General features: G+C 49.0%; 1 protein-coding gene across 2 annotated transcripts in view; it reads left to right on the top strand.

The window, feature by feature from the left end:
* Positions 1-1,632: 1,632 nt before the first annotated feature.
* The window catches only part of PPP2R2D (protein phosphatase 2 regulatory subunit Bdelta), a 44,368-nt gene continuing 19,187 nt past the window's right edge, over positions 1,633-26,813 (top strand). The window contains exons 1-3 of one of the 2 annotated variants that reach the window (XM_020973092.2): positions 1,633-1,829; positions 2,033-2,143; positions 25,588-25,685. In XM_020973092.2, coding sequence (XP_020828751.1) covers positions 1,823-1,829; positions 2,033-2,143; positions 25,588-25,685 — 216 coding nt within the window. In that variant the 5' untranslated portion in view covers positions 1,633-1,822. Of the gene's footprint in view, positions 1,830-2,032; positions 2,144-25,587; positions 25,686-26,813 lie in introns of those variants that run through there. The other variant, XM_020973093.2, reaches the window with a different exon arrangement.

Below are 26,813 nucleotides of genomic sequence, written 5' to 3'. Positions count from 1 at the left end.
GTCAGCATGCTTCTGCTAGGCCCAGAGGGGAGGATCAGGGGCAGTCCGGGAAGGGACAGACAGATCCATTTGATGTCAGGAAAACCTTCTTCCTAAGCAAGCAGTCCACGGGAGGACCGGGCTGCAGGTGGAGCTTTGGGGGCGCCCCAGCAAAGGCTGGATGGCTGACCGCTCATGGGGTGAGTGGCGTGGGCATTCAAGCTGTGTTCAGGTGCAGGTGGGACCAAATGACCCTGGGGTCCCTTCCAAGTAAGAGATTTAGACACCATAGATGGAGGAGGGTTTCCTTAAGCTTTGGGCAAGCATCTTGTCTTGTCTTTGGGAAACTGTGAAGCCAGACTCAGACACTTACTAGCTGTGTGACCCTGAGCAAACCACTTAACCTTTGCCTCAGTTTCCTCATCTGTAAAATGAGCTGGAGAAGGAAATGGCAAACCACTCCAGAACCTTTGCCAAGAAAAGCCCATATGGGGTCACAGAGAGTCGGACTGAATAACAACAAAGTGCTTTCAACAATAACAACCCTGACATTCACATCGCTTTAACGTTTTCAAAAGCCTCACATACATAATGAATAGAGGAGACCTTGAAGCCGAGAAGGGCTCTGGGTTCGAGTCTTGCCTTTAACACACAGAGGTCGACCTCCGGCAAATCACCTAATGTGTGCGTGTTCTCCGTACCTCTAAGTCATCCACCAGCATCAGGGGGAGAGTTTCCGTATGGAAATTCCCACCAGGGATGAAATGATAAAGTATGAACGTCCTGCTTGAGGTTCTGGGATTGTCTCAGGCTGGGGGGGGCGGGGTTCCCTGTCCCCTATGTCCCTCCAGGGTTCCCGATTGAGTGACCCCTGCTCCGAGGCGGAGATCCTCAGGCCTGCCGGGGAGAGGGGGAGGAAGGGAGCAGGGGCCCCGCCCCCCCCGGGACGAAAATCCTACCACAGCCCGTATCTTCCCCCCCCAGCCTCAGTTTCCCCATCTATGAAATGGATTTGAAGACCTGCAAGATCCTTTCCATCTCTTTGCCTTCAGAGTGCAGCAGCTGCATTAACCTCTCCTCCCCTTCTCCCCCCCCCCACCTCCTCCACTTCCTTGTCCTCTACCCCCTCCCTCCCTCTCCTCCTGGTTCTCCTCCCTCCCTCCTCCCATACGCCCCCTCCTTGTCTTCCTTCCCTCCTCCCCCCTCGCCCTCCCCGCCCCTCCCTTCGCCGAGGCACCTCCCCCTTCACCCAGGGCAGGAGGGGCCTAGGGCGGGAAGGGGACCGGGACTGGGGGGAGGGATCTGGACAGGAGGCAGTCACGGGGGTGCGGGAAGCGCGTGGCCCCGATGGCTGCTGGGGCTTGGGGAGGAGAGCGGGGCGGGGCCTCGGAGGCGGAGGTGTAGCGGAGCGGAGCCTCGCGAGCAGGTGTCGGGGGCGGTGCCTGGAGGGGGCGTGGCCATGGCGCCGTAAGGAGAGGAGCCTCGGGAGGAGAGTTCGGGGGCGGGGCCTCGGGACAGCGTATAGAGAGAAGCATCGGAGCCGGCGTCGGGGCGTGGCCTCGTCCGCATATGGAGCGGAGCCTCAGGAGGAGGGCTCGGGGGGCGGGGCAGCTCGGGGGCGGGGCGGAGGGCGGAGGGCGGTGACGCCATCGATCCGGGCGCCGGCTCGGGGCGCCATTTTGCGGGGGGAGGCGGCGCTCGGTCCGCGGCGGCGGCAGAGGCGCGGGCGGAGCTGCAGGAGCCCAGCCAGGGCCCCGCCGCCGCCGCCCACCTCGGCCCAGCCCGGCCCCGGCCCTGGCCCCGGCCACGACCCGCCGCGCAACCCGGGCCCGGCCTGGCAGCCATGGCAGGTGAGGCGCCGTCCCTCCCCCGGCCCGGTCCCCCCACCCCCGCTCCCGGGCCTCTAGCTCCCCCCCTCCCGCGCCCCCGACTCTGACCCCGCGTGACTACGCTACCCGTCCCCGCCCCCTCCTCGGCACTCCCCTCCCCCGTGACCCCTCGTGACCCCGCCCCCCCCCGGCCGGCCGCGCTGACCCCGGTGTGCTTGTTGCAGGAGCCGGCGGCGGCGGCGGCGTGGGCGGCGGCCCGGCCCCGATGGGCGGCAGCGACCTGCAGTGGTGCTTCTCGCAGGTGAAGGGCGCCATCGACGAGGACGTGGCCGAAGGTGAGGTTCCCCCCCCCCCGGGCCGGCCGCGCTGACCGCTCCCCCCCACGCCAGGACTGACCGCTTGGACCTCGGAGGTCCGGTCACGCCCGGCACGGGGCCTCCATTCTTTCTTGGGGCAGGGGTCCCCCGCCCCGGTCCGGACTCTGCGCGCTGTGCGGGGGAGGTGGGCCTGGGGGCGGGGGCTCCTCCCGGCGGGCCTTGGCCTCTGACGGGCCAGTTCGGGAGCCCCGGCACTTGTCCAGTTGTGCGGCCCTCCCAGGGACCCGGACCCAGGCTGGGCCGGGGGCTTCCGCTGTGCGACCACCAGGGCCAGGTAGCCGGGGACTGACCCCGCAGAGCTGGACCCCTCGCCGGAGGCTCCTGACCCTGCTGTCCGTGGTAGGTGGGCTTGTCAGAAGGGCTGCAGACTGCCCGAGTGCTCCGGAGCAGGCAGGCTGGCGCCTGGTGGAGAGAGGGGCCGGCCCTCCGGGAGCGCCTGTCCGTGGCCCCTGCCCGGCTGTTCTGGAGAGGCCGGGAGGGAGCGGGGGTCGCCCTGCGTTCTTTACTCTTGCAACAGTGATTGTAAATTTTTCTGTTAAATGGAGTCACTCAACAAGCATTTCTAAGTGTTTGCTGTTTGCCCAACGGTGGGGATCCTTGCCCTTGGGGAGCTCCCATTCTGGAGGGGGAGAGCATGCGGGCAAACGCCCATTGGTACCAGAGGACCATTCCTCCCTCAAAGCCTCTGTGGGAAGGGAGCGTTTTAGGCTGAATCCTGAAAGGCCTGGGGCAGGGGGCGGGGGCGGGGTGCCCGGGGTGCTGGGCCGAGGCTGGAGTTTGAGGTGGGTGGGGCCGCAGTCTGGTCTGATGGCCGGAATTCACCTGTGGGATCTGTTGAGGGACATTTGGAACAGAGAGGAGAGAAACGGGGCTCCTGGATAGACCCAGCCTGATGTCACCATAGTTAGTGGGCCCCGTCCAACGGCTGGAGGCTGATCCAGGGTCAGATGTTGCAGAGGTCAACATGGATGAAGACTGAGGAAAGGCTATTCAGTTTGGTCATTTTGGTGAGAGGCATTGGAAGCCATCTCGAGCAGGGTTCGGAATCAAGGGAGAGAAGTGGAGCCAGTGAGGGCGCGGGCTGCTTCCAGGAGGAGGTTAGCCAAGAAGACAAGACCAGCATGATAGGAAGCAGGGAGCATAGGATTAAATGGGGGTTGCTGTTTGTAGGGAGCAAGGAAGGAGACTGTAGGTGGGCAGAATGGGGGAGACAGGGGCAGTCTGCTGGAGAAAATGGGAGGGCACAGGATCGAGATTGTAGGAATGCGGCTTTGCCTTGGCAAGGCAGAGGGAGAGGAGGAGGTAAATGGAGGCTGTTGTCCAGAGGATGGACTGGAGAAAGGAAGAACTCTCCTGGAATGGCCTCACATCTTTTCTGTGAAGTATGCGGCAAAGTCAGTCCTCCTCTGGGAGGATGGAAGAGGGATGCCATGGTCAGCTTGATGGGAGTGAGCTGCAGGAAGAGACACGGGCTGAGTAGGATTGCCTGGGGCCCAGGAGAGATTGTTGCTCAGTACAGCTCCCAGCACACAGGAGGTGCTACATAAATGTGGCTTCCCTTCCCTTGCTGCAGAGAAGGCCCAGTTAAGATTTGACAGCCTGCATTGTAGTAGACCAAGTCAGCTCGGTGTCTAGACTTTCATCAACTCTGTCCATACGTGCAGAAGTTCTGAGTCATTCAAAGTTGGCAAGGCGCGAGGGATTAAGAGATCTGAAATAGAAAACAGTGGAGAGTTGAAGGGGGTCACCAAAGGGTCTAGATTGGGAATAAAGGAGGGGAGAGCATAGGGTCTGGGCAAAAAAAAATTGTATTTAGTAAAGATCACAGTAGTCATTTTTTAAAAGTGTTGGGTAACAGGCAGATGGATGACAACAGGTCATGATAGGGCCTGGTATTGTCAGCACACTCAGTGGAAAAGACAAAGATTCTTCTTTCTTTTGTTCTCCTGTGTCAGCGGTGCTCAACAGAGATACTTGGTGAAGGGGTAGTGGGAATTCCTTTGGGTGCCGCCATCATCTGTATTGTAGCGTGGACTTGACTCCATTTGAAAGCAGAGAAGGGGGAGGGAGTTCATAGAAAGCACTTCTAGCTTCCAGGGCCATGGCCTATGAAATAAATGCCTGGATGATTTTGAAACCCGCCCCTCCCCTTTCAGTGACCCTAACCTAGGAGTGGACTCCATATCTGGAGCCATGTCCCCTGGCACACTGCCTTTTTTTTCCTCTCTCTCTCTTCCCTCCCTTTTCTTAAACTTTGGCTCCTACACCTGAATTCTCATTGAGTCCTGTGGGGTGCCGACTGTGCAGCCAAAGATAAGAATTTGCTCCATCCTTTTTGCCACTCCTGTTTCCTGCTCATTGTCCCCAGGAAGGTGTGCCCCTGTCACAGTAGCCGCCTGGCTTGAGGGAGATGCGTGGTTTCCAATTCAAATTGAACATTGGTTCAGTTTTTGTCACTGATTTCGTTCTCACAAAAACTTGCCGGTAAAATGACATTTGTTTAGACAAAGGGCTGCCTGCCATGACTGGAGGAAGGTTGGCACCAGCTCCCAAACCCCCTTGGTCAACTTCACAGTTTCAGGCTGATGGAGAACATGTTCTTTGTAGAGGAATGATGAAAAGCCCTTGTTACATAATGTGGTCTTTCAAGGTCATTAAAGTACACATGGGTTCTGGTGCCAGGTAGGGCCATGTGGCTTTTGAGGGGACTCAGTTTCTGGGCTTATGTGATTCACTTTTAGGGGTGAGAAGATATTTTTCTAGAGGCTTTAATTCCATGTAAAGAGTATGTCTTCTCTTTTAAAGTGCTTCTCGAAATGAGGATCTGATAAGAATAATTGGGAAATTTCCCCATGTCAATCTAAGTTTGGTTAAGGAAACGTCTCCATTTCAGATTAGTATTCACAGTACTTAAGTAATCATTAGGAAGAGAAGGGACTGACCATTCATTTACCCAAATATAGATGCCAGAAGGTGAAACTGAGCTGGAAAGGGCCCTTGAAGGTGAGTCACACTTGTCCTGCTTGGGCCTGGTAACCTCGACATTGGAATTGGACTTCAAGATTGACTGGCTTTGGGGAAATGATATTCCCAGTTTTGCATCTCTTTAAAAAGCTGAGAGTGGGGGGGGGTTAATTTTATCTCATGACTTGAGGAATTTTGAATCTTTTCTCCCGTTTACTTACCTGCATTTAGTGAGCTTCCATGGGAAGAGCTAGGAAGGCATTCAACTGTAGGAGAGCCCCATCTTTAGACCCAATTTGTATGAAAGTTGTAATGAGTACCACTGGCCCAGAGTGCTTGCACATTTGTAGCATATTTTCAGTAATTCCCTCTGGAACCAAACTGCCTGAATTCCCAAGTGGTGATCTTAGTACATAGAAAACTTGGGAAAGGGGTGGGAGAAGATAGGAAGTCAACTCCTCTTGGCAGAGATCTTGGGGGTTGACATTGCTGGTCCAGTTCAGGGAGCTAGAAATGTTTTCAAGTTCATTTAATGCTCAGTTGCCTTTAAAAAAAACTTCTTGGTAATTTTCAACTAATGAAGGTTTGGCGTTTCATGATAACATAACCTAACTTTACTAATTTTGTGTAGACATGGGAGAGATTCTGATTCTTTGAAAGATTTCCATTCTGATTCTTATCTTTTTTTTTAACTTGAATTTTGCAATTTAATTTTCAGAAGCATTTAATACAAACCATCACTGGGGAAAGCAAGCCTGTCATCAGACTGCGTGATAAATCTAGTAAATCCATCCAGGATTCTCCAGGCTGTGTTTTTTGAATTTAGAGCTTCAGGATACTGTTTATGTGCCTCATTATGACTAATAATCTGATTAAATTGTTGACATATTTTGAACGTGTTTGAACTGCTTGAGGCTAGGGACTAGACCTTCTCCAGGAAAGCAGCGCCTCAGTGCAGTCTGTAGGCTTAGTTGTCAGGAGCATGGAGAAGGTCCTTTGCTCTGCCAGGACGTGGCAGAGGCGCTGATGCTTCCTTATGGAAGATGAGAGCTTGGCTTCTTGCTGTTTGGGGGGAGATAGTGGTTTCTTCTCTGTGTGGGGCTTATTTTTCTTCACTGGGAAATCTGTAGAGGGGCTGCCCTTGGGGTAGAGTTGAGACTTCTTAGTCAGGTGATTGAATATTCATTTCAATTGTGTACTTTCTTGTAACCCCCTTGGGGTTGGTCCTGGAGGGGTTTGCCATCTCCTCCTCCAGCTCATTTTGTAGATGAGGAAACTGAGGCAAACAGAGCAAAGTGACTTGCCCAGGGTCACACAGCTAATAAGTGTCTGAGGGCTGATTTGAGCTGAGAAAGATGAGTCTTCCTGATTCCAGGCCCAATGCCCTAACCATTGTGCCCCCTAAGTACTTAACTATATTTTAGCATTCATTTTATTTAACTACTACTGTAGGCAGCTGTCTTCAGAGAAGGTGCTGAACTGTATTGGTAGAGGGAATTTCCTGGTGTGGGACTTCCCTGGTCTTAGGAAATCGCAGGCCCAGCACCTGTCCTCTTGTGAGCGTGTCAGTGACAGTTTCTCGTGGAGCAGGTACCTTGATGCACTGTCTTGCTCATTTTTCATTAGGTCCAGGTTTAGGTCGTGAGCTCTCAGAAGCTTATATGCAGGCATGTTCTGGAGGCATCTTCAGAAATTCTAACAGCGATTTGCTGTTCCCCTTCCCCCGCTCCCTTCTTTTCCGTTTTTGTACAATCTTTATTTGTCCACACTTGCAAGGGGAAGTTAAGGCCCCCGGGAGTGGTGAAGCCCCTCATCTTCTCCTCCTCTCCCCCGCTCCCTTCTTTTCCGTTTTTGTACAATCTTTATTTGTCCACACTTGCAAGGGGAAGTTAAGGCCCCCGGGAGTGGTGAAGCCCCTCGTCTTCTCCTCCTCTCCTGGAAAGAACCAGGCTCAGTGAAGGCCAGGACTGGCACATGGTAGATGCTTAAGAAGTGTTTTTGAGTGGTTGATCTGAAGTGTTCTTTGGAAGGAGTTCTAGAAGGAAGCTAGTGACTGAGCTGGGTGTGAGCTCTGGCCTCCATCTTCCACCAGGTCACCCGACCACTCTCCTCTGATCCCCCAGGACTGGTCTCTCCTGTGGCCCAGAGGACTTACCTGGCTCTGTGTCCCTCCTTCATAATAATTCACATATACATGGTTATAGTTAAAAAGTGCTTTCTTCCTGACAAACTTGCGACATCAGTTGTTACACATAGCCCCATTTTACAGATAGAGAAATGGACAGTTCAGCGTTCTGCACAGGGTAATGTGATTGATGAACCTCGTCAGAGTCCAAACCAGAGCCAAGTCTTTTGACTCCCAGATCAGGGCTTGTGGCGCAGACACCCACGTGGCTCTGAGATGTTCTTGGACGATTCAGGCCCGCCAGCGCTGGTGACCCTGATGCCCAGATGAGGAAGGAGAGAGAGAGTGTTGTTGACAGGAGGAAGGAAGGAAGACAGGAAGACCTAATGGCTGGTTTCCAATTCTCAGTATGTGGGGAGCTCCCAGGGGAGGGGTATGATTCGCTTTTCCCAGGAACAAATGAGAATCGATGGATGGAGTGAGAGGGTAGGAGATTCATTTTCCAAGGATTAGCCTAGGAATTCCTGGGGGGCAAAGGCTCTACCCCCATTACCTGGCATGGTGCTGTACACACAGGAGGCACTAGATCTGAGCCACGTGCTGCCTCTGGAGGGAAGCGATCTCCCCATTGCAGAGAGCGTCTTCAAGCAACTATAGAAAACTTGGGGTGGGGGGACAATTCCATTCCTCAGGGGGTTTGTTATCTAACCAGGGGAGCTTGCAGATTCATCTGTCCGTGACTCCAGAAGATTGGACTTCATGTGATGTCCCCCTGCCCCCCACAGGGCCCTAGGAGAACACCTTGAGGGCGGAGCCCCATCTTTTATTCTTATTTTGTGTCTGGGCATAGGTGAGGCATTTAATAAGTGTTCAGTTGGTAGGGTCGTTCTGTGCCCCAGGGGATGTGAGGGACAATAGTAGCAGATACTAACACAGACCCCACATTAAGATGCTGGGGTTCCTTTACATACCTGTGGTTAGTGTGATCCTCCCAATATTCCAGTAAGGTGGGGCTACAGGTATTAGCCCCATTTCACATAGCAGGAAACTGAGGCTGAAAGTGGTGACCTGCCCAGGGTCTCACAGCTGGAAAGTGTCTGAGTCCAGGGGGTTCACCCCATTCCAGTCACAGCTCATACCAGATTGGCTTTTTATGTGCTTGTTTTGGTTTTGACTCCCCCAAAAAACCTTAAAGAAAAGAAAAATTTCTGTAGCAAATTCAGTAGAGTTCTGCCCAAATAGAAGAGATTGTCAGTGTGAGAGGTGCTTTTGCTGCTATTGTAAAGCTTTGTGATCACTCCATGTGTTTTATCAGAGTCGTTTGCCGAGTGCTGTATTTACCATGTAGAGAAATAGGGCTTTTGATTAGTCCGGCAGCTTTCAAGGTTTTGTTGGTATTTTCACCACTTCCTTACTCTGACTTGGATTAGTCCTTTTTTTCTGTTCTATTTACTTTACCTTGGAACAGAGTAGACAGTTCTCCAGAAAATTGGTCTTTACCACAACCCTAGTCTTGTACCTGAACTCATCACGTGGAGCTCATTCGCTCCATTTATCATGTTATATTGATAGCCAGAAGAAAAACGGAACTCTGAGGAGGCGCTTGTGGCGCTCGATTGTCTGGGTGACTGTCTTCCTGGACACTAGATTAGCTGCATTTATGAAGCCTTCAAAAATGTGTCCTTTCTTTATTTTGAAGTCTTTTTACATTCTGAGTTTCAATTCGGCTCGCCCCCGCTGAGAAGACAGGCAGAACGATACCAATTGTGCCAGCGCGTCTTGGGTTGCCGTGCTTGGCTTTGGTTTGTGGCAGCGCAGCCTGGCATGTGCTCATATCCTGTCTTTGTGACATCGTGGAAGTTTTGAAATATTCTAAACTTTTCATTGTTATTATATCAGTTAGGACTATCTGAGATCAGTGATCTTCGATGTTTCTGTTAGAACTGTTTTGGAGCCCATATAAGACAGCGACTTTAAGAGATAAATGTTACGTTTGTTCATATTTGTTCTGACCGCTCAACCAACCAGCCTGTTCCTTATCTCTCTCCCTCTCTTTGGACATCTCTTCCCTGAGACACAACAGTACTGAAATGTTGTCTCTTAGTCCTTTTTCAGTTGTATCCTACTCTTTGTGACCTCTTTGTGGGGGTTTACTTGGCAAAGATACTGGAATGGTTTGCCATTTCCTTCTTCAGTTCATTTTACTGTTGAGGCAAACAGGGTGAAGTGACTTGCCCAGGGTCACACAGCTGGTAAGTGTCTGAGGCCAGATTTGAAGTCAGGAAAAGGAGTCTTCCTGACTCCAGGCCTGGTGTTCTGTCTACTGCAGCACCTAGCCGTCCAAATATTGAAATTAGGCTAGTTAATAATTCCTCAGTGGCTTTTAAGTGTTCAGGTGAAAGGGTGGGGCAGACTTCACTGTTCTTGTTTTAAGAAAGTGCCATGGCCACCCCAGCCTTTGGCAGCCCCCACCCTGATCAGTCAGCAGCCTCGACATCAAGGCAAGACCTCCACCAGCACAGAGGTTTCAGCTTGCTGAAGGCTCAGGTGATAGTTAGCCTTTCTCAGTAACAAAGCATTTTTTAATTAAGGTAGGTGCACTACTGTTGCACACTTGATAAACTGCAATAGTGTATAAATATAACTTATGTGCCTTGGGAAAACAAAAAAATTGGCGTTACCTGCTTTATTGCGGTGCTCTGGCACTGAACCCGCAGCGTCTCTGAGGCATGCCTGTACATGGGAAATCATGCAAAACACGTGTTCGTGTTAGAAAATCAAGAAAAATAAAGTGCGAACACGCCGCTTCGTTTGCACTCGGAGGGCTTGGGCTCTCTCTCTGGAGGTGGATGGCATGATTCATCCCCAGGCTTTCGGGGCTGTTTCGGATCACTGTGTGGACCGCAGCCGTCCAGGCTCTAGAGGCTGATCATCACGACAGCATTGCACGAAGGTCTCCGAGTCTTCTCACTTCTCTTTGCTTCAGTTCCTGCAGAGCTTCCCTTATTTATTTCTGAAACCACCCACTCCATCATTTTTAATAGCACAGTAACAATCCATCATAATCATATTCTATAACTTGGTCAGCCCTTCCCCAACTGATGAGCATCACCTCAGTTTCCAGGTCTTTGCCTCAGCAAAAAGAGCCATTTTCAGTATTTCTGTACAAATGGGTCTTTTTCTTTCTTTGATCTCTTTGGGGTTGAGACCTAGTATTGGTATTGCTGGATCAAAAGGTATGCATGGTTTGTAGCCCTTTGGGCAGAGTTCCCAATTGTTTTCTAGAATAGTTGGACCAGTTCACAACTCCACCAGCAGTTTCTTAGTGTATCTATTTTCCCTTATTCCCTCCAGTGTTTATCATTTCTGATAGATATGAAGTGGTACCTCAGAGTTGTTTTAATTTGCATTTCTTTAATCAGTACTGATTTAGAGCATTTTTTCATGACTATAGATAGCTTTAATTTCTTCTTCATATCCTTTGACCATTTATCAACTGGGGAATGGCTTTTATTTTTATAAATTTGATTCTGTTCTCTATATATTTGAGAAATGGGGCCTTTATCAGAGGAATTTGCCCATTAAATTTTTAATATTCATTGTGGTATCTTTTAGCAAAATGTGGTTTCCCTGATTATCTATTTTAATTAGGTCTATTTTTGCTTTTGCTTTGTCTGAGATCACAATTACTACCTCTGCCTTTTTTGCTTCAGCTGAAGCATAATAGATTCTGTTCTAGTCCTTTATTTTAACTCTATGTGTCTTTCTGTTTGAAGTGTGTCTCGTAAACAACATGTTGTTGGAATCTTGTTTCTAATCCATTCTTGGTTTTGCTTCTGTTTATGTGTGAGCTCACCCCATTCACATTCCCAGTTACGATTACTAACTGTGTATTTCTCTCTGTCCCATTTTCTTCTGTTTCTTCTTCTCTTTGTATCCTGTCCCTCCTCAAAAGAATTCTTTGCTTCTGACCACTGCCTTCCTTAATCCACCTTCCCTTTTATCACCCCCATCCCCATCGCTTGTTCCTTCCCCTCCTGTTTTGCTATTAAGATTGATTTCTATACCTGAGTGTGTATATATAGTCTTCTCTTTCTGAACTAGTTCCTGTGAGTGAGGTTCAAACACTGCCACCTTTCCCATTTCCCCTCCATTATAAAAGTTCTTCTTTATGTGCCTCTTTTATGTGAGAAAATTTCCCTCATTCTACTTCCTTCACCACTGCATCCTTCTTTCTCATCACCCCCCCCCTTTTTTTGGGGGGGGGAGAGATCATCTCAACATAATCAGCTCCCATCTGTGCCTTCTGACTTCTAACTGCGTTATTAATGTTAAAGTTCTTAGAAGTTACATGTATCATCTTCCCATATAGGAATGTAAACGGTTTAACTTTGAGATCCTTCTGATTTCTCCATGTTTACCTTTTTATGCTTTTTTTCAGTCTTGGGTTTGAATGTAAAATTTTCTGTTCAGCTCTGGTCTTTTCATCAGGAATGCTTGAAAGTCTTCTGTTTCATTAAATGTCCCATTTTTCCCCCCCCGAAGGATTATACTCAGTTTTACTGGGTCGATCATTCTTGGTTGTAATCCTAGCTCCTTTGTCTTCTGGAATTGTATGTTCTAAGCCCTCTGCTCTTTTAATGTGGCAGCTATAAAATCTTGTGTAATCCTGACTGTGGCTCCACAATATTTGAATTGTTTCTTTCTATTTGCTTGAAGTAGTTTCTCCTTCACCCATGAATTCTGGAATTTGGCTGTAGTGTTCCTGGGAGTTTTCATTTTGGGATCTCTTTCAGGAAGTGATGGTAGATTCTTTTAATTTTTGTTATATCCAATGGATCTAAGATATTGGGTCAGTATTCCTTGATAATTTCTTGAAAATAGGGTATCTAGGCTCTTTCTTCAATCATGGCTTTCGAGTAGTCCTAAAATCCTTAAATAATCTCTCCTTGATTTGTTTTCCAGGTCAGTTGTTTTATTCTGATAAGACTTTTGACATTTTCCTTTATATTTTTATTCTTTTGACTTTTGTCTTATTGGTTTTTGACATCTCATGGAGTCATGAGCTCCCAGTTGTCCAATTCTAATTTTTAAGGAGTTCTTTTCTTCAATGAATTTTTGCCCCTCTTTTACCATTAGACCAGTTCTCTTTTTTCAAAATGGTATTTTCTTCAGTATATTTTTGTGCCTCTTACCAAGCTGTTAATTCTCTTTTCATAATTTTCTTGAACTGCTCTCATTTTTTTTTCCTCCAGTTTTTCTTCTATCACTCTTATCTGTTTCTTTAACTCTTCCAGGAATTCTTGTTGGGCTTGGAACTAATTAGCATTTTTCTTTGAGGCTTTGTTTGTAGCTGTTTTCATTGTTGTTGTCTAAGTTTAAGCCTTGGGCTTCTTTGCTACCACAGTAGCCTTTTATGGTCAGATTCATTTTTGGTTGTTTGCTCATTTTCCAGCCTGTCTTGACGTTGAACTTTACCTTAAAGTTGGGCTTTGCTCACCTGGTATGGAGGCACTTCCCCAAGTTTCAGGCTTTTAGTGTTGCTGTTTTCAGAGCTAGTTCTGGGGTCTACACGTTTTTGGTGCTTCCAAGGTGGTGTGATCTGGGAGGGGATTCCTGATCTGTGCTCTGGTCCTTATCCACTGCCCTTTTATTGGGCAATATGTCCAGAAGAGGTGTTATTTTAAAGTTGTTTGGTGGGGGATGTTGGGAGAGTTCACCTGGGCTGCTGCCTGTACTCTGCCGTCTTGGCTCTACCTCTGGTTCAGCTGCACTTTAGAAGTATGTGAATGATACCACAAAGGGGAGCCTCTTGAGCCCCTCCCAACCAAGCACATAAACCTTCAGTTTAGTACTTAAAACTTGGTAACAATCCATGTAATCATATTTTGAGTAATGTAATTTTATTATTAATGAGTGTTTCATGTTACTCTTTTGAGAAGTCTGTGGGTTGGGTCAGAGCTCGTGCATTGGGTTGAATACCAAAAGTTACTTCCCTTCAGTAATGCCTGTGGTTGCCTTGTGGAGCGTTCCTGGTGTCAGTCACGGTTCATCAAGGCTGTTAATGTGAGTGTGGTAATGTACCAGCCATTGGCCCAGAAGTATGAAGGCGGTGATGATGGAAGGTTTCACTTCGTCCAGTCTCTGCTGGTGCTTGCTGTTGGTCAGGAGAACAAGTAACAGACTCCCTGCTTCAGTGATGACTTCATCTTCCAGAGGGAGCAGACGACCTGCTCTTTGAGCCTGGCTTGGTCCTGTCTGGTGTGGGAGGGCACCCTGAGCAGAAGTGACCACCCTGAACATGGGCCCAGCCTGGCCTGGGTCAGTCAGCCAGGGAAGTCAACGCAGCATGGAGCGGACGCTCCCAAGAATAACCTTCTAATGACACAGAGAAACAGTTCCTCAGAGGAAGAAAAGGGGGACTTGGGTAGACAGCTGGATTGTGCGCAGGAAATTTGAGTGTTTGAAAGACGTAGGAGATGAAAGTAAAGGCCCCTCTGGTGCCGGCCCTCATCACCTCAGGCCTGGCCTGTGGCGGCAGCCTGCTGGAGGGTCTGCCTCCCTCAGTCCAGCCTCCATTCAGCCATCAAAGGGATCTTCCTACAAAGCTGGTCTGACTCTCATTCCCCTGCTCAGTAAACTCCCTAGCACCCCCAGGAGCAAATACAAATTCTCTACATGATAGTCGGAGCCCTTCCCAACGCGGCCCCCTCATCCCTTTCTAGCTTCTTAAGCGTTCCTCTGCCCTTTGATCCAGTGATGCTAATCGTGCCTGGATCAGGGCCCTCCCTCCTCTGCTCTGGCTTCCGTTAGGGCCCAGCTTCTGCTTGCGGGGCCTTCCCTCTCTGTCTCTTCTTTCTTATTGATCCCGGATGGTGCTTGTCTGCACATGCTTGTTTGCTTGTTGTCTCCTACCTTTGGGGTGTGAGCCCCTCGAGGGCAGGGGCTGATTTCTGCCTCTTCCTGTGTCCCTAGTGCTCAGCATGGTGCCTGGCACTGTTGTTTGTGGAGTGATTGGTAAACTGCAGGAGGCGAGTCTGGAGAGGAACATTAAGCATAACCAGAGCCCTTCTCTCCCCCCCCCCCCCGCCCGCAGCTGTATTAAGGGATGGGAGAGGAAAGAAGAGAGAGAACCAGGGTGGACGCTGACATGGTAGAGATGGGGAGGTGTGCTCAGCCCTTACTGCGCACCTGTGTTCTTGGCAGAGGACACCATCTAAAAGGAAAGTGGAAGTGAGCAGCTTGAATAAGAAAGCGAAAGGCTTTCTGACTCTTGAGGAGTCCGGGTTGCAGGACCAGAATCAGGGACTTGGGAAGGGCCTGCCCCAGGCACCCTACTCTGCTGGTGGGGACAGCCCCTCTCCTCTCCAATGGCCTCATCTACTCGTGGACAGCTCTCGACATCAGCTTTTCTTCGCATCGAGCCCACGTCGGTGTCTTTGCAGCATCCACCATTAGTCTTGGATTGTTCCCTCTTGTTCTAACAGAACAAATTGAATCTGTCTTTGACATAGAAGCCCTTCAGAAATGTGAAGACAGCTAGCATATCCCCCTAGTATTTTACTTCTACGGGTTCCTCCAACTGATTCTCACATAGCCTAAGCCAGGTGGTACAGTGGGTACAATGTCAGACACAGCTAAGAAACGACGGCACACCTTGAGTGAAATAAAATGGGTGAAAGCATTTTAGGGCAGCTGGGTGGTGCAGTGGGTAGAGCACCATGCCTGGAGTTGAGAAAACTCCTCTTCCTGAGTTCAGATCTGGCCTCAGGCCCTGGGCAAGTCACTTCACCCTGTTTACTTCACTTCCTCATCTGTGAAATGAGCAGAAGGACGTGGCAAACTGCTCCAGCATCCTTGCCAAGATAACCCCAAACAGGGGCACAGAGTCAGATCGCACTGAAAACGACCATCTTGGTCCTCCTTTGGGCGCCCCCCACGCTCTGGCTTTCCTAAACAGCAAGTCCTACCAGGACCTGAGTAGAAGCATGCAGGTACCCAAGAGCAGACTCATCTCCCAATGCCTTTCAACCCTGCCCCGTGTTTTAGACTGGATCTCCTTATCTCTGCAGGCCACAGGGCCAGACCCACAGCTCATGGGCAGGGAGCTTTGGCATCTGTTTGGGACCTGGCTGATTGTCTCTGCTTCAGGAAGGGCATGGGCATGCCTGTAGTACACAGGTCACAAAGCTCCAGTGATTTCTAGACTTTAAAATGCCGCGTAAGAAAGAACAGCAGTCGCTGGTGGCGTCTTCGCCTTCATTTGGTGTTGTCGTCGTGGTGAGATGGCCACCCAGGCAGCTGCTGTCATCTCAGGCAGCCTGACAGAAAGGATGGCGCAGCCATACCTACTGCGTTCTGTCCTGGCGAAACCACGTCATGAGGATCGTGGGCCTTCCCTGGAAGAGAGAACAGGAGACTTGGAAATGTGATCAAGATGCTGAAAGCTTGGGATAATACTGTAGATGATCCATGAAGCAAGAAGAAAGTTCTTGGCATGGGGGGGGACACATGATAGTTGTCCCCAAATAGTTGAAGGTCTGCTATGTGTTCTACTGGGCTCCGGGGAACGCTAGGAACTGTGGGCTGAAGTGGGAAGCCGTTGTTTGCACCTGGCACGAGAACACTTCCTGACAGACCAGAAGGAGGTGTTTCACTGGGGTTCTTGAAGCAAAGTTTAGACAGCTGTTTTCAGGGGATGCCCTGTAAGGGCTTGATGCTGGACATATAGGTTGGGCCAGGGAGCCTCAGGGCCCTTCCAGCCTGCTGATTGTGTTGCCTGGGGTTAGCCACAGTGAAGGTTAATTTTCCTGTGCCCTAGAAACTGCTTTGTTTCCTTTAGTGATGTGGTAGGGTGGAATCTTCAAACTGAGGAATCAGAAAAATTATACTCTTAAGTTAACAACTTTGAGGATATTCATTATTTTTACTGAGCAACAATCACACATGTTGTTCTATAAGGAATTGTAATTAATTTGAATTGTGAAAGTACTGGGTGAGAGTGAACAAGGTATTCAGTAATAATTCTCTGGGTAAAATTGTTCATTAATCTGGATTATGGTTTTTTGTTCAAGAACCAACATATTTATCATTTGAATTTTGTCTTAATGATGCTTGTAACTGGGGTAGTCTCTCCTAAATGACTCTAGATACATTCCAAGATTATTCCCTTGCTTTGCAAACTCTGTTTGACATTTGTGCCAGAGAACAGAGAAGGAAGAAGCAAAGACTTTGAGCAGGTCTCAGTCCTTAATGTTTTATACTCAACTGAGTCGTGGCAGTTTTTTGCATGCCTGCTTGGAGTTTGTGACCAGACAATAGACAGTGTTCCAGGCCAGAGGGAGGAAACACCGAGACTCTTCCTTGAAGGAATGAGTGCAGTGGGTTCCTTCTGAGCTTTGAGCTCCTTCTGCTCAGAGGTGGGCTGGGGGAGTGGCAGGGTGTGCATGCCTGCAGATTCCTCACCAGAACGCTTGTGTCCCACTGACCAGTAATGGCCTAGCTCAGAGCAGAGGAGGGCTGCAGAGGCCTTCTGGGCCAAGGTGAAGTGACGCATGTAAAGCTACGACTTACTGCCAAGAATGATAACAGTGACATTCTTCTAGCTCTTTTTAATTTTGTAAGACTCTTTACAAATTCTACCTCTTTTTGTCCTCACAACAAGTACGTGCTAGAATGATCCCCACTTTATAGATGAGGGCACTACTGGTATAATAATGTTCTCTCATTTAAACCCCTAAGAGCCCTGGCAGGTGGGTACTATCCTTAGCTCCATTTTACAATTGAGGAAACTGAGGCAAACAGTAACTTGCCCAAGGTCACAGACAGTGTCTGACTTTGAATTTGAACTCAAGTCACTGTGACTCTAGGCCTAATGCTCTGTCCGCTGAGACTGCACCAACTAGCTGCCCATATAAAATGAAGATCGCTAAACATTTATGAAGCCCTTGCTGTGTGCCAGGTTCTGTGCTAACTACAGAGAATTCAGACAAGAAAAAGTGAGCTGATCCCTGCCCTCCTGGAGCTTACACTCTGATGGGGGACGACCACACCAGGCCAGGGGACACTTGGCCCTTGGGGGAGGGGCAGGATAGCCTGAGCTACTGCTGGGGAGAATGGAGCTGCCTGGAACATTCTAATGCCAACCCTTTATAAAGGAAGCTTGGGGAGAAGCAGTGAGGGAGTTAATGGTCTTAAGTCCCTCATCCTATCCTGGGTGGGGCAAGATGTTCTCTGGAGTGAAACCTGGCAGAGTGGCAGTAAGAGGAGAGTTACTGGGAACTGAGGTTAACTGCTGTAAGTGCAGGATTTGAACTCAAGGCTTCTTCCTGCCTCCAGCTCCAGCACTTTTCTCCACTAGGACCCGTAGCCTGCCCAGATAAGGGTCTTTAAAAATTGGATCTAGATTAATCACTTCCATTACAGTGAGTCAATATTTCTTTAAAGGAATCCCATTGTAAGGGATCTGTCTGAATGGTATGTGGGCCACCTTCAGCTTTCATATACCTATTATGGCAAAACTGAATTTTACTCTAGACTCTCTAATGATCAGGAAATCTAATGAGAGATTACAGTTACATCTGCCACCATAGAATTGCCCAAGTCAGCAGCCTGCAGGATCCTAACCAGATCTGGGGTCTCCTGGGGTCTCCTCTGTGAAAACTCCAGTGTGGGGACCTTGGAAACTCCTGGGGTAGCACAGGACCAGGGGCTTTGAGGTCCCTGACGCTGTCCTGACACACCAGAGAAGGCCCTGAAGACCCAACACTTTGAACCTTCAAGATCCAGGGAGGCTGAGCTTCTGTGAGACAGCCAGAAACATTAGAATAAAATCAGAAGATTGAAGGAAAAAAATAGAATAAAATGTAAGATATCTAATCTCACAAACAACTGAGGTAGAAAACAAATCAAGGGGACACAATTTAAGAATCATCAGACTTTCTGAAAACCATGGTAGTTTTTAAAAAACAGTGATTTGGACACTGTACTTCAAGAAATTGTAAATGAAAATTGCCCAGATCTCTTAGAATCAGAGCACAGAGTAAAGGTCCACCCAGCTCGTCCCCAGTCAGAGTCCTAGGAATGTCAGAGAACCAGTTCAAGTACCAAGGAACTGGCACTGGGCTCATATGAGACCTAGAAGTGTCTGCTAAAAATCAGAGATAGTAGAATACAGTATTCCAGAGGCAGAGCAGCATATAGTCATAAAGAAGTAAACCTTTTGATGGAATGGAGCAATAGTGTCCAATTCAAAATAGAAATGGATCCCTGAGGGCCACATATTGACTTCAAAACCTACAGATGCACGTTTTCTAGGTTGTACTGCATTTGTATTTATTTTGTTAAACATTTCCCAAGGAGATTTTAATCTGATGACGGCCCCGCTAGGTCTGTAGCGGCCAGCGTGACCTCTGGAATTGAGGACTTCGAAGCATCTCTGATGAAAAGATCAGAGGTGAGCAGCAGCTTTGAAAGACAAACACAAGAGTCTGGAGAAACCTGCATTGATTTGATCTGTTGGAAGAATGATGTAGTACTAACATTTTAATAAAGGGAGAAGGCACCAGTCTCCCTTCAGTACTTTAAATGTCTTCAAAGGGCATTGAGAGAGTCCACCAAAAAAACCAGAGGTCCTCGGGTGGGCTGATTCTGTTCCGAGGGAGAGGAAAGCACTAGTGTGGGAAGGGAGGAAGAAGCAGGGGGGACTTGCCGTTTCACATAATTGGGATGCACGAGAAGACCATGCAAATGTGGAGGGTGGGCATCTGCTTGTTATTCAGATCTGAAGTGAATAAATGAGGGTGGATCACAGACACAGAGCCAGCCAAACGGGAGAACGAAGAAGGTGGGTGGATTCCAGTGTGATATTCCCTGTCCCCCAGTATATTATCTCTAAAACTGCATTTAATTCTCTTGCATTCTTCCTCCCCTCTCCCTCCCCCCTTTTTTTAAACCATTTTGCTCATTTGAAATTACCCTATAAAGACTTCGACTTCTTTTCCCGTTGCTTTTACCCCCATTTTGGTTTCTACTGATGGTCAGGATTTCACCTCATCTGTAGAAATAAGTCACAGTAAAAGCGGAATTTGAAAAGATCAGTCATCCTCATTTAGTCTTGGTGTCGTATATAAAAATGGTAATTGTCATTAAAAGCTAATTGCAGTAAGCAAGTGGGTGTCAATTGCCTCCTGTGTGCATAGTACTGTGTTGGGCACTGTGTGGTCCTCAAAGAATAACAGCTGGGCTTTGCAAGGCTAGTGGGGTTTTTGCTGGGGAAGTGACTCAAACAGCCCTGCCCTTTGACACAGAAATTGCACCGCTACTAAATTCCCAAGGAGATGAAAGACACCATTAGCACAGGTTGATCTAGTAGGCTTGCTTTCCCTTGTCATCTCTTTGATTCTCCCAGCAGTCCGGTGAGATGAGATGCCCCTCGTCATTGACGCTGGTGGCAAGTGAATGTAATGGAATTTATTGTGATGTAAGAAATGATGGGGAGGATGACTAGAAGAGGAGAGGCAGGCCGGCTGGCCGGCCAGCCAGAGAGCTTTGTCCTTCTGAAGTTCTCTCCTCTGCATCTTCTCTCTGCGTCTCCTTTGGTCTTCTGGGACACAGCAGAACCTCCCTGAATCTCCTTCCAAATGACAACTCTTTACCTGTGAATGAAGGCCGCCCACTCCAGCCATCTAAGGGAAGGCTTTCAACACCTAAGTTTGGCAGCAGAGGCCTTTCTGAGCAATTCTGTGGTAACAACATCCTCCCTAGTGAAAGAAAAAGGGAAAAAAAACCTCACCCACAGACTTACACGCCAAGTGAGATTTATTAAAGGCTGTTTAGAAGACCATCTGGAGATGGGAAGGGGCTGCATCCGGAGGTGGGCAGTAGCTTCAGAGCTAAAAAGATTGCTTCCTGGCCTTCCCTTTTTATGTAGAAGAGATAGCGGGCTCCCTCCTTTCAGGGACTTGCAGGATGGCAAATGGTAAGGGAGCAGGGCACCTCCATTGCTGAGCTGTGGCATGTGTGAGCACAGGACTTGGCTGAGGGGGTGGGAATGTGAGATGGGAACATTGCCCAATACTGGAGCGTGGCTGTCTCCAGAGGAGAGGGCGATCTTGGGGGCTCAGGTAAACACTTACCAATCAGATGCCAATTCAGTGGGGGCACAAAGGCCTTCCTTCAGCTGTTAGAAGAAAAGTAAAAGAAAATGAGGAGTGCTTTAGACAACATTGGGGGGTGTGGTTGCAGCTAAAATGTGCCGTAGATTTCATAGGGAGCTCGTCCTTGGCTGGCCTTGGCATTCTGCCAAGTGATGGCACAATTTAGAGCTTTTTCCCTTGAGATTGACCCATGAATGCAGGAGTAACAGAACACTGATTATCTATCCATCCAATCATCCATCCATCTGTCTGTGTACACACACACACACACACACACACACACACACACCCCCTCCCTTTCTTCATAAATGTGACAGTCCAGGACCCTGAACCCAAGAGCCTTGCAAATACCCAGGCTTCCAGCCCAGTGCCCTCAGCTGCCATCCTGGGAATCAGCCCCTGTGGAGATGTAACCAGGACCTGCTCCAGAAAGGGAAGTCCTTGGTCCTGTCCCATGGTTCAACATCAGAAGCTGGTACTATTTAACATGGAAATGACCTGAAAGAAGAACCATCCCCCACTGCTTTGTGGCTGCATCCTAAAGGCCCCAGCACCTTTCCACAGGCCTTGCGGCTGAGACCTTGCCTGTGCACCGTCCCCTCCCCCAGAACAGGTGCCCTGTCAGGCTGTGACAGGCTTTCCTATTTCTCTAGTACATAGTAGGAGCTCAATATTGCAGTGATTCGTAGACTCTCCAGCTTTGTATTCCTCGGAGGGAGAGTGGCATGGGGAGTAAAAATCCTGAGAAGCAAATGTATCCTTGGATACAATTGTAGGAAGAGTCATTGAAAGCACTGAGCAGACTCTGTGAAAGAATTGTGGTCGTTCTAACAAATAGCGGGAGTCTTCGGCCAGACGCGTGAGCTCCGCTGCCAGGATGTAGCCTGTCCTTGTGTGTGGCTAGTGAGTCAGAGGGACTGCCTCTGTCTGGCTCTTAACCCAGGCCAAAGTCACCTTTCTGTGTGTGTGTTCATTCCCAGCCTCAGGCTGTGTGGCCTTCCTCATATTCAGGGTGTTGCTGATTGTTGAAGAGCGTGGCCTTGGCTCCACAATTGCAGTGTCCCACCCGTAGCTACAGAATCTGGCTTGGGATGGGTCACCTGTGCGTGAGCAGGAATCCCAGGGGTCGTCATCCAGCCATTCCTGGGCAGACCCCAGAGGGGAGGGATCAAGAACTAGGACGCCGTGTGTTGTTCTTGGTCAGCCCCTCCGATGGGCCCAGCGCCGAGCAAATGCTGGGGATGCAGACGAAGGCAAAGGACGGTGCCTGCTCACAAGGTGTGCCCAGTGTAACAGAGGTGACCAGAGGCACACAGCTCGTGCACGTGAGCTGCACCCACGGCAAGTCAGAGGTTGTGTTAGCTGGGATGTGTAGGAAACCAGGAGGCAAAGACGAGGAGGGGAGGGCATTCCAGGTGCTCAGGAGGATGGCCACCAAAAATGCCCCGAGGCTGGTGATGGGCACAGCCAGGAGACCGAGGCACTGGATTGCAGAGTGTGTCGAGGGGAATTGGGTGGAAAGTTTAGAAGGGACCAGGTTTTGAACACACCAAATGCCCTATAGAGGTGATGGGAAGCCACTGGAGTTTTATTAAGTGTGGGTGGGGTGAGGTGATCGGACCTGAGCTTGACTGACCGTCACTTTAGTGGCTGCATAGGAACTGGACTGGAGTGAGTACCACTGCTGTGGTCCAGGGGTGAGGTGATGAGGATCTACAGCAGTGTGGGGGCAGAGACAGAGGGTGCAGAGGGGAGACCAGCGGGCCTTGGCAACAGTTGGGATGTGGAGGGTGAGGGATGGCTCCGAGGTGGGGAGCCTGAGGGTCTGGGTGGGGCTGACAGGTTCCCTTTTTGTGTCCATTGATGCCAGTCAGACTAAATCTACTCTTCTATATAATTGTTTACATGCTGGAAGCTTTTTCAGCCTTGTCTCCAGAGAAAACATGCCTGCTTCCTTCATGATTTTCATGTTGTGTGATCTCCAGGCCACTTCCCTTGTTACTGGCCTTCCCAAGCACATGTGTAGCTGATCAGTGGCCAGAATCGAGCGTGATCCAGTCGAGGCTGAACCCGGATTTGCCCAGTCCTTCCTGCTGGTGTAACCTGAGGACGGTGTTGAACGGGATTGCCTTTCCTGTCCCTTCTAGCTCAGCATCTGGGATCCCGGCATCCGTGGTTCTTCAGCCTGGGCCCTGGGCCTCTCTCCATGTCCCAAGATGGATCTCCTCCTTGGTCTTTGAGTTATGTTGCTGGCTGTTAGGCTGGGAGGGCGTGGAGAAGCCCGAGCGTTGTCGCGGGAACAGCTTCTCAGCAATGCCTTTCTCCTCGTGCCTGTGAAGCTAAATTTGTAAGCCCACTTTGAGCCTTGCTTCTCACAGCTTTGAAAGGAGAGGTTTCAGCTGGCTTGGCAAACCTGGTCGTTTTGATCTTTAAAGCTCTCACTCCAATAGCTGAACTTTATGTGGTGGTCACATCTGTGGGCAGGCCTGTGCTGAGCGCTTCACACTTACTGTTTTGTGTGATTCTAACAGCAGCCAGGAGGGGGAGTGGCTGTTTGTAGCCCCATTTTACAGTTGAAGAAGTCGCAGCAAGTGGAGCTGAAGTGATTGTCCAGGGCCATTCATGTAGCTGCTAAGTGTCTTAGTCTGAATTTGAACTCGGGTCTTCCTGCCTCCAGGCCTGGCCTGGCTCTCTGTCCATGTTATCTTGTGAGTATTTCTTACAAGATTAATCTCGGGGGCAGCTAGGTGGTGCCATGGATTCTGCTCCAGCCTTGGGGTCAGGAGGACCTAAGTTCAAATCCAGCCTCAGACACTGGTAGCTATGTGACCCTGGGCAAGTCACTTAACCCCAATTGCCTCACAAAACAAACAAATAAATAATCTCTAATAGCAGTGCTTGAGGAGAAATTTGTTTCTGTTAAATTTCATGTTAGTGAGTTACCCCAGCATTCGGGTCTATTAAAAATAGATGGTGTAGATCCATTTATCCGGTGTGTCAGCTCCCCTTCCCAACTTGGTGTCACTGCTGATCTGCTGGGCTATGCCATCTCTGTGCCTTGTTTGTCATTGATCACATAGTGAAGGCACACAAGGTAAAGCCCAGATCCCCTGGAGCCTTTCTCCAGAGCAGGCATCTGACCATTAATGGGCCTTCTCTGGGTCCGGCCACTCCCACCAGTTTGCAGTCCTCCTGGTGGTACGGCTCTCTAGCCTCCATCTCTCCATCTTCTCCAGAGAGCTGTTCCTAAACTACCTTGCGTTTAGCTACGGTTATTCTATCTCAGAAGTCAGTGTATTTGCTCTTCTCTGATCCTAGAGCCCCTCCCAAAGATGCCGCTAAGAACAGCTGGCTGTTTTGGGCCTGTGTGGCTGATTGGGCCGCGTGCACTTCTTCTAGCTCTCATGAGCCATCTGTAAAGTCCCTGTCCAAAGAGCTGAACAGCTGTGGTCTGTCATCATCCCACCCCGCACCCAGCGTCTGCCCTTTGCCCACTACAGCCCCCCATGGGGGGGGCTTCCCTCACCACTCGAGTGTATTTGAAACTGGGATGTTTTGGTGCTGCCCCTTTTTTTAAATAATTTTTTTTCAATTGACAAAAATCTGGCTCCCCCTCCATTGAGAAAGAAAGAACGACAAATTCTCAAGCTGGCCATGTCCAAACAAGGTCTCGGTGAGCGCCTGGAGTCCATCCAACCATCAGGAGGATTTGCTGGTCTTCGTGTGGAGGAGAGTCCTCAGCTCTTTGAAGGTTGGCCTTTAATGTGCTGCCTTCTCTCCACATTGGCTCATATGTGTCTTCCCAGGTTTCTCTAGAGCTGGCCCCTCACCTTTCTTACAGCATCTTTCTTAGTTTATTCAGTTGTACCATGACAGTCTTTCCATCTCACACAGACTCTTTTACTTTTGTTAACAAATCTAAGAATTATCAGTAGCTTAAAACTGAATTATGGCTCTTCTGGGAAAGAGGCTTGTCATCGTTTGCTCAGATCACAGTAATATAATGTCAGCAAACAAAGACAGAATCAGTAGACTCTTTCCCTGTATTTGTAGAACCTTTAAAAAGTAGCTAGATTGTATCAGCTTAGAAAATCCTTTGTTTTAAATATCTGCAGGGGAGTCTGAGGCGTAGGGCTTCTTAAACTTGTTTGTAATCTCTTAGTTTAAAAAAGAAACCTGTTAAGATGCAATAATCATGTATTTGTCTTTCCTTTCCCATTAGTCACACGTGTAATTTTTTTTTTTTTGGTGAGGCAATTAGGGTTAAGTGACTTGCCCAGAGTCACACAGCTAGTGAGTATTATGTGTCTAAGGCCAGATTTGAACTCAGGTCCTCCTGACTCCAGGGCCGGTGCCACCTAGCTGCCCCACACACGTGTAATCTGAGCTGTTAATCAGCAGAGCTATGTGCCTGGTGGTCCATCAGAGCTCTCTCACCTGGCCTCCATCATCTCCTGTGAGTTAGAGTTGCTGGGAAGCCAGGGGGCATTGGAGCAGAGCGTAGCTGACTGGCCCAGCAGGGAATCAGACGCAGGGCTTTGGCCTCAGTATCTTGGGAAAACGTAGAACCAGAGGAGACATGTGTTTCATTTGAGAGTTGTATGTTTAATCCAGATTTCTATGAAGTGGTCTTGTGTCAGGTATGAAGCAATAAAATACTTTTTCATCAACATGTCAGTGGGTTTCCTTCTTTGTAAGATCAAGAGCTTTGGACTAGATTATTTCCAAAGGCCCTTTTGCCTCTGAAGGGCTGGAGGTCTATTTTCCTGTTGGCCTTTTCCACAAGGAGGTAGACTCCCAACATCTGTGGGGGAGGGTTTGTGTTAGAAAACCTGACCTACTTCTTGGCAGGCATTTCTCAGCGATGATGTTGTGTCAGCCCTGGGCCTTCGGTTTCAAGTGGTACACCTTGTTCCAGTGTGGGGGGCGGGGGGGGGGGCAGGGAAAGGTGAACACCACACCAGGCGCAATCTCCTGGGACGTCAAGGGGCAGCCCATCAAGTTCATTTTAATATCTAACATATTGTCAGCATAAGAGGATTTTGATTCTTCCATTAAGAGTTTGGTTTCTGTTTACTGTTGTTTGGGGGCTTTTTTATTTGGTTTGATTTTTTTTTTCTCCAAAATAAATCATGTTATTTGTGTTTTGTTAACAGCTGATATCATTTCAACTGTCGAATTTAATTACTCTGGAGATCTTCTTGCAACTGGAGACAAGGGCGGCAGAGTGGTTATATTTCAGAAGGAACAAGAGGTTAGTGACTTCAGAGCCACAGAATGCATGTGCTTACTTCACATGGGCCAACATTACACGGAAGCAGGTTGGAGCCTGGACACGTATCTGTGCAAAGTGTTAGAAGAGTTCTTGGGGAGATTTTCAGAGAAGTCTTCATTTATTTGTACTCATTCTTCAATAGAAATCACCCACCCCAGAAGAACCATTTTCTTACTCTAGATGGTTAGGGTTAACATTTTTCTATAATAGCAAAATATTGAGGACACAATTACTGAATCCTTGCGTAGGCTGCTTTTAACTTTAGAAAAGAGTTGTAAGTCATCCCTATATACTGGACCTGAGCAGAGGGAGAGAGGGCAAGCAGGACCTTGGCTTTCCTACAACATTTGCAGACTTGTTTGGGAGACGGGACCAGCTGAGTTCTGCTGCTCTTGTCCTCATGGTAATTCACAACCGTCTCCTGGGGGGCGCAGGCTCTGGTAAGGGATACTCACTTAGCCAGATTGAAGGGAGCCACATGCTTGAATCGTCTTCAGATTTTCTGTGTTTCTAACACATGGGCATCACCAGCATTGCCAAATGTAAAGGCTGCGATGAACATCTTTTTACAGTCACCAGAGTTCCCTGTCCTCAGTGGATAGAGCCCCACACCTGGAGCCAGAAAGACCAGAGTTCAAATCTGGCCCGAGACGCTAGTTGTGTGACCCTGGGCAAGGTGCTTCACCCTGTTTGCCTTGGTTTCCCCATCTGCAAAATGAGTTAGAGAAGAATATGGCAAACCACTCCAGTATCTCTGCCAAGAAAACCCCAAGTGGACATAACTGAAATGACTGAACCACAGATTTACTCTGTGTGTGTGTGTGTGTGTGTGTGTGTGTGTGTGTGTGTGTGTGTGTGTATCCCTCCTTACAAGGAGCAGAAATGACTCTGGTTGTTTGGGTGTCCCTGCCTGGCCGAGCCTCAGTTTCTTCATCTGTAAAATAACAGCGGTGACGCTCACACGCCCCATCTTGTGGAAGCATTGTGAGGATAGTGCTTGGTACACCATAAAGAGTGTAGAAACGTCAGCTGAGCCCCAGGCCCTGAGGCCCTCACCGGGCCTCGTCCGCACCTAGTGGGGAGCTCTCAGTGTCCTTATGTCAGAAA

Source organism: Phascolarctos cinereus, unplaced genomic scaffold (genome assembly GCF_003287225.1).
Source record: "Phascolarctos cinereus isolate Bilbo 61053 unplaced genomic scaffold, phaCin_HiC Scaffold_3;HRSCAF=262, whole genome shotgun sequence".
NCBI classification, from domain to species: Eukaryota; Metazoa; Chordata; class Mammalia; order Diprotodontia; family Phascolarctidae; genus Phascolarctos; species Phascolarctos cinereus.
This window is presented reverse-complemented; position numbering and strand designations above follow the sequence as displayed.